Source organism: Narcine bancroftii, chromosome 3 (assembly GCF_036971445.1).
Source record: "Narcine bancroftii isolate sNarBan1 chromosome 3, sNarBan1.hap1, whole genome shotgun sequence".
Lineage (NCBI taxonomy): Eukaryota > Metazoa > Chordata > Chondrichthyes > Torpediniformes > Narcinidae > Narcine > Narcine bancroftii.
Window position 1 is genome coordinate 192587878 of NC_091471.1, and position 8112 is coordinate 192595989.

The 8112-nt window shown below is 40.5% G+C and overlaps 1 protein-coding gene across 6 annotated transcripts in view; it reads left to right on the forward strand.

The window, feature by feature from the left end:
* Nucleotides 1-7515, forward strand: part of egf (epidermal growth factor) — a 122342-nt gene extending 114827 nt beyond the window's left edge. For all 6 annotated transcript variants that reach the window (XM_069926168.1, XM_069926172.1, XM_069926170.1 and 3 more), the window contains one exon: nucleotides 6358-7515. In XM_069926168.1, coding sequence (XP_069782269.1) covers nucleotides 6358-6439 — 82 coding nt within the window. In that variant the 3' untranslated portion in view covers nucleotides 6440-7515. The remainder of the gene's footprint in view (nucleotides 1-6357) is intronic.
* The last annotated feature ends 597 nt before the right edge of the window (nucleotides 7516-8112 follow it).

The window sequence follows — 8112 nt, forward strand, 5'->3', positions numbered from 1 at the left end:
GGGCAGGTCCCGGCAGACTGGAAGACAGCAAATGTCACACCACTTTTTAAGAAGGGATGTAGGCAGAAGACTGGAAATTATCGGCCAATTAGCTTGACGTCTGTAGTTGGAAAAATGCTTGGAGCCGTCATTAAAGATGAAATAGTGAAACTTTTCAATCAGGCAGACGCAGCATGGTTTTAGAAAGGGAAGATCTTGTTTGACAAACTTGTTAGGATTCTTTGAGGATATAATGGGTGCGGTGGATAGAGGGGAACAGGTTGATGTTGTATATTTGGATTTCCAGAAAGCGTTTGATAAGGTGCCGCACAAGCGACTTATCAGTAAGTTACAGGAAAGTGGAGTCCAGGGAAGTATATTGGCCTGGATTGAAAATTAGTTGTCTGACAAGAGGCAGAGAGTCGGGATAAATGGGAGTTTTTCAGGTTGGCAGAGAGTGGTAAGTGGGGTGCCGCAGGGGTCAGTGTTAGGCCCACAACTGTTCATCATTTACATTGATGACTTGGAGGAGGGGATAAAATGTGGTGTAGCCAAGTTTGTTGATGACACCAAATTGAGTGGAAGAGCAAATTGTAATGAAGATGTGGAGAGTCTGCAGAGAGATATAGTTAAGCTGGATGAGTGGGCAAAGGTCTGGCAGATGGAGTACAATGTTAGTAAGTGTGAGGTTATCCACTTTGGCAAGAAAAATAAAAGAGCTGAATATTATTTAAAAGGTGAAAAACTACAGCATGCTGTCGTGCCGAGGGACTTGGGAGTGCTTGTGCATGAATCGCAAAAAGTTAGGTTGCAGGTGCAGCAGGTTATTAAGAAGGCAAATGGAATGTTGGCCTTCATCGCTAGAGGAATTGAATTCAGGAGTAGGGAGGTAATGTTGCAACTGTATAAGGTACTGGTGAGACCGCACCTGGAGTACTGTGTCCAGTTCTGGTCTCCATATTTGAGGAAGGATATACTGGCTTTGGAGATGGTCCAGAGGAGGTTTACTAGGTTGATCCCTGGGATGAAGGGGTTGACTTATGATGAAAGATTAAATCGTCTAGGATTGTATTCGCCTGAGTTCAGAAGAATGAGAGGAGATCTTGTAGAAACATATAGGATTATGAAGGGTATGGATAGGATAGATGTAGGAAGGTTTTTTGAGCTGGCCGGGGAAACTAAAACGAGAGGACACAGTCTCAAGATTCAGGGGAGTAGATTTAGGACAGAGATGAGGAAAAATAGTTTTTCCCAGAGAGTAGTGAATGTTTGGAATTCTCTAACCAGGGAAGTGGTTGAAGCTGCCTCATTAAAGATATTTAAAATTTGGTTAGATAAATTTTTACATGATAGAGGAATTAGGGGATATGGGGAGAAGGCAGGTAGGTGGAGTTAGGTCATAAATTAGATCAGCCGTGATCGAATTGAATGGCGGAGCAGGCTCGATGGGCCATTTTTGGCCTACTCCTGTTCCTACTTCCTATGTTCCTATGTTCCTATAACTGTCAAATCAGGTCAAGTAATTAAGAGTCTTATATTTCCTTAGGCATTCCTTGCGAATTTCAGTCCCCCTTCCAAGTTTATGACTGGCAATCCATTGTTCATGGATGAGCAACATTAGAACATTGTCCAATGGTTTGTCTGAGGGACATTTGAGTGAATATATTTTTTTAAATTGCAAGTTAAATAGAGAGGTGATTAAATTAAACTAGATATTCAGCAACTTAAGGCCGTAGCAGCTATATAATAGATAATAATATGGAGTGGAAAATCAGGGACTGCTGTAAATGGACACAACAGGGAGCTAAAGTCATGCATACATAATTCCAAGGAAATTTAGCTTTTTATCCATCTTCCAAAAAAAATCATGAGCAAATATGGAAAGCAGCTAGCTGAGGAAACCTTGCAGACAAAATAATTCTCCCGCTGGTAATAAGGAAAATATGGAGATAGGATAAAGAATGTGGGCTAATGGTGGACAGGTGACACTCAGAAACACCAGGGATAGATGGCGAATTGGAACTGCCATCTTACGTGGCTCCAAGTAAGGTTGCACTGTTTACTTTCCAAGGTATCTTGTGGAGAAGAGAAGTATGGATCATACCTGGCAGTCAGTGGTATCTGGGATCAACATAAATAGTGTTGATCAGCCCTGGAAATGATTGCAGAAGACAAAAAACCTTAAAGAAATTGCAATTGTACACACCTTCTTCGTATTAAGTAAATGTTAGTGTGGTGCATGGGAAACAAGGACACGTGGTTTTGCTGAGTTTTTGTCAGATTGTTCAACATGGAAACAGAGGTCATTTAACACTTGAAGTCAACTCCTTTCTTCTGGTTGATCTGATCTTTAGTTCAGTTTCTGTGCTGTTCTGAAGACGTTTCTGACAAATTATCACCAACATATTACCTGCGTAACTAGAGGAGCCAATATATTTGACCATTACTACACCACCATCAAAAACGGGTACTGAGCCATGACATGTCTGCACTTGGGCAAGTCTGATCATCTGGCTGTACTTCAACTCCTGGCAGACACTGAGGACTACAGCACCAATGATGAAGATGATGAAAGTGTGGTCGAGGCAGGAGGAAGAGGAGGGCCTGCAGGACTGCTTTGATACAATGGAGTGGACCATATTCAAATATTCATCTTCAAACTTGAATGAATATACCACAGTGACACTGACTTCATCGGGCCCTGTGTGGATGAGTGTGTGCCCAGGGGCACATTGTGATGATACGCTGCGGTACATCACTTAGCCACCAACAGGTGGCCTAGAGACACGGCACCCGGCCTAATGACATCCAACCACCAGGTGACCCAAAGGGCCCATGGTATAAAACCGTGATCACACTGTAAGCACAGCTAGCAGTCAACTAGATATTGATGTGAGTGGAATAAAGCTGTGTTGTCCCAAACAGTATTGTGCCTGTGTTTTCCTTTGGTGCAGCCTGTCACACACATACCCTGAGTACCCCAATCAAAAGCAGTGGATTGAACCAGAGGATTTGCAACCTGCTGAGGGCTAGGTTGATGGTGTTTAAGAATGGTGATCTAGATCTCTACAGGAAGTCCAGGTACAACCTACTGAAGACTATCTTAACTGCAAAGAGGCAATTCCATGTGAAGTTAGAAACAGAATCAGATACTTGCCAGCTATGGCAGAACTTGTAGGCCATTACATCCTGCAAGGCAAAGCCTAACATTATAAATGCCTGAGATGCTTCAATCGCCGATGAGCTGAACATCCCTTATGCTCACTTTGAAAAGGGAAATTCAACTGTACCAACGAGGATCCCTGCCGGCAACCCTGTGATATCTGTCTCTGAGGCCGATGTCAGAGCATTTTTAAAAGGTGAAAGGCATCAGACGCTGATGGTGAACCTGGCAGGGTGCTGAAAATCTGTGCCAACCAACTAACTGGAGTGTTCATGGACATTTTCACTCTCTCATTGCTGCAGTCAGAGGTTCCCACCTGCTTCATAAGTGCATGTATCATACAAGAGCAGAGTGAGCTGCCTCAGTAACTATCACCCAGTTGCACTCACATCCTCTGTGATGAAAGGCTTTAAGAGGTTGATCATGACCAGAATTAACTCGTTCCTAAGTATAGATCTGGACCCACTACAACATGCCCACCGCCACAATCGCTCCATAGCAGATGCAATCTCATTGGCTCTCCACTCAGCCCTGGATCACCTAGACAGCAGCAGCACATACATCAGGCTACTTTTCATTGAATACAGTGCAGACTATCATCCTTTCAGTAATGGTCAGCAAGCTTCACAACCTGGGTCTCCGCACCAGGTCTGCAACTGGATCCTTGACTTCCTCACTGGAAAACCACCATCATTGCGGATCGGTAACAGTGTCTCCACCTCACTGACAATCAACACAGGTGCTTCTCAAGGATGAATGCTTAGCCCACTGCTCCACTCATTCTGCACCCATAACTGTGTGGCTAGGTACAATTCAAATTTGCTGATGACTCTACAGTCACTGGTAGAATCACAGAGAGCAATGAGGAAGCATAAAGGACTGAGAAAGATCAATTAGTTACCTAGTCAAAACAACCTTGCACTCAACATTAGCGAAACCAAGGAACTGATTGTGGACTTCAGAAAGTGGAAATCAGAACATAAAGTAGCCCTCATCGAGAGGTCAGCAATGGAAAGGGTAAAAAAAAACTTCAAATTTCAGGGTGTCAGAATCTCTGAAAAAGGCCTTCATGTCGATGCAATCATAAAGAAGGCTCACCAGCAGCAATATTTTGTTTTGAAGTTTGAGGAGATTGGGTATATCACCAAAGACTCTTGCAAATTTCTTCAGGTATACCATAGAAAGCATTCTGATGGGTTGCATAACTGCCTGGTATGGATGTGCCAATACACAGGACAGGTAAAGGAGAGTTGTGAACTTGGTCAGCACCATTATCTTGATAGTCTTCCCTTCATTAAGAACATCTGAGGATATTTAAGAACATTAAGAACATCTAAAGAAAGTAGCCTCTATTGTCAAGGACGCTCACCACTCAGGGCATGCCCTCTTCTCATTGCTACCATCAGGAAGGAGGGTATGAAAACTGCTTCTTCTCCTCTGTCTTCACATTTCTGAATGGACAATGAACCTATGGACAATGAATCTATTGACAATACCTCATTTTTTTTTCTCTTTATAGCACTAATTTATTAATTTATTTAAATAGTCTATTTAATGAAATGTAATTCATAGCAATTTTTGCACCTGTAATTGCACAATAATTCTGTCGCAAAACAGCGAATTTCATTACGCATGTTCATGAAAATAAATTCTGATTCTGAGTCTGCTTTGGCTCTGTATTTCTGATGTTACTTGAGAACTCGTGCTGGAAATGGAAACATTGATAAGGAAATTATCGGCTGGTGCTTTTCTCCCAGGAGGCTCAGAGGAGCTTGATATGGTGAAAAGCAACAGCCTTTTTCCCAGGGCAGACAAAAACAAGAGGGCATAAATACAAGATGAAAAGCAATAAAAATAAATAAAAGGGACATGCAGGACAACATTTTCACACAGAGAAGGCCAGGTAGGTGGAAAGAGCTACCAAAGGAAATGGCAGAGATGTGTACAAACATAGTGTTTAAAACACTATGAACAGGAAAGATTTAGAGGGAAGTGGGCCACATGTACGCAACTTGGCCAGTGTTGATGAGTTGGTCTAAAGGACTGTTTCCAACTGTAAAACTTGATGCTTCTGACTACCCTTCATTAACCCCACATCCCTTGATTCTTTAATGACTGAAAATTTCTAACTTGAATAAACAACACCAATCCACAGCCCTCTTGGAATGTGCATTTCCCATTCCCAATTTCAGATTTCCAAAACTGCTCTTTCATACATTCATTGGCTTTGCATTTTGTCCTAAAAGGTTGTTGCAAAATATGAACGTTTTTACTCCATAATTCAAGTGGCTCTGACAGTAAAAGATTAATTGCAAAAAGTCTAAAGTGTTATATTTGGCCCAGCATCCTCAACCTCTTTATGCTGAGAAGAACTGGCTCTTGGCTCCTTTTCTGTGAAATGATGCTTGCTGAATTCATCTCAAAGGGCCTCAACTCCCATTTATTTTATGATCACAGTCTCTCATTCTTCATCCTTGAGAAAATAACTTGCCTTCCCTCCCATTTGCACTAAACATTTTAAAAACCTCAAGCCTACAGAACACAGAACATTGGAACACAGTGCAGACTCTTCAGCCCACAATGTTGTGCTGAGCTACAGTCTACTGTATGACAGCTACCATAAATATTCGTGTATAATGCGAAAAGTTTTGTACCGAAATTCGAGCTCAAAGTAGGACCTCCCCCCCAACTTTGAGCTCAAATTTCGGTACAAAATTTTTCACATAATACATGAGGTTATTATTTTAATATTTTTTCTGCCAGGTTTAATGGTAAGTAAGATTGTCAGCCTATATTGACAGCAACGGGACTAGGTTGGGCAGGGTGGGGGGGAGAGATGGCAGCGTGAACCTGGTGGGGGAAGGGGGAGAGATGCCAGCATAACTCGGGTGGGCGAGGGGGGAGAGACGGCAGTGTGACTCAGGTGGGCAAGGGGGGAAAGACAGGAGTGCGACTCGGGTGGGCGAGGGGGGAGGGACAGCAGCACAACTCAGGTGGGCAAAGGGGAAGAGAGACGACAGTGCGACTTGGGCGGGCAAGGGGGAGAGATGACAGTGCGACTCAGGAGGGCAAGGGGAGGGGGGTTGTATTATACACGGGGGTAAAATTTTTCTCCCTTTTTCCCCTCAGAAATGGTGGGGGGGGGGCGCATTATACACGGATATTTACAGTAATTGTACATAGAACTTGGATAATGAGAACATTTTGTTTACTAGACACCAGAAGCATTTAAAGATGAACCATTATTTGGAAGAAATGAGTCAAACAAGCAACAGCAGGACAGCATTGACGATGTAACTGAAACTTCAACAAACAGTGAACAACAGGTAACTTGATTAAGGTTAAAATGGTAAATTGATAAATCATGAAACTCCTTGACTGAACTCCCACAGAAGGATTCTGCAGAGCTCTGCTCCCCAAAAGGAATATGATGAGTAAAACAATTTCAAAATGTTTAACAATGAAGAAAGAACATTGTTAATACTTTAATGTTCCGGGTTTTAAGATAAAAGTTACGATGCCTTCATTGCAAGCAAAGGGAGCACGTCAAAATGGTTGGAAAATGCTCAAGGAGAAGAAACATAATTTTGACGGTTTCTCTTCCAAAGTTGGTGAAGTGACTGCTTTGTATTTTGCTGGTGATTAATGTGTAGAAGCTTTAATTGTAAACTGCTTTCAAATACAAATTTGAATTCAATTACTGTATTTTATTATTAATTGTAATGAGTTATTATTAATTTTTTTTGCACTAGCTTGTAAATATTCTGTATTATGAATTTAGAAAATACAGAAGTCCAACATGAGCTCAAAAATATTAATATGTCTACATAATAACAGGTTCTATTGTATCTCAACCATCAATTCAAGGAAAATATAATGGAAACAACTACTCTCATTTATTAAGCTTTGAAAGAGTGAATTGTCAGCCTTTAACAAATTGAATCCTAAATGAAAAATGAATTTGTTTTTATTTAAGATTGTGTTTGTTAACTTTAATGAATATTGCAATGTTATTAATGTTGCTCTTGCCTGCAAATACCATAATTGGTGGATGCTACAATTCAGGACAAAGCAGGAGATGATTCTCAGTACTTAAAATCATTTAATACATAAAATCAGAAATTCCAGTGATCATCTTTGTACACAAAAGGATTTCTCTATGCACTTTTCATGCAGTATTTTGCTTCACATCCTTTTAAATAACTGCAAAGAAATTAACACAGAAAATAATGTGCAGGGGAAATGGTACAACAGCAATATGACCGTGCTTTCCAACTTGCTTCTTAGTATAAACCCTACTGAACAATGGAACATTTATATGACCTTAAAATAATATAGATTATATGTGTAACAATACCTGTTAAGCATTTTTATGTCCTCAAATTGAGTTGTGACTCTAATGTTGGCAAAAATTCATTATGAATTTGGACATGAAGTTCACAATTTAAGATATACAATTCTTATACCTATTGATTTTTTTAAAAATAAGAAATTTTAAAACAATGAACTTTGATAATTGTCAGTCATGTTGAAGCCCTAACCCTGGACATCTCTTCAATTATTAACAGCAATAAAATATTCTTATTTTTCAAATGATGGGTATGTTTAATAATGAGGATTTAGTTACTCATTATTGGACATTAATTTGGAATTGGAGGAGATTAACCAAAACTTAGTAGGGAACAAATGAGGCAGAATGAATATCTTTGACAGAAAAATGGAAATATGAATAGTTCATTTAAAAAACGGGCATTTTTTCTATTTGCTCCGATGATGTGGACATTGGAATCCATCCACAATACATGTCTGAACTCTTTGGCTTGATGCCATTTTAAAAGACAAGGAAAAGTCAGCTACATTGATGGGCATAGGTCATCTGATTAAGATGGAAGATTTCCTTTGCTTAAGGATATAGAACATAGGGCATTACAGCACAATAGAGGCCATTTGGCCCATGATGTTGTGCTGAC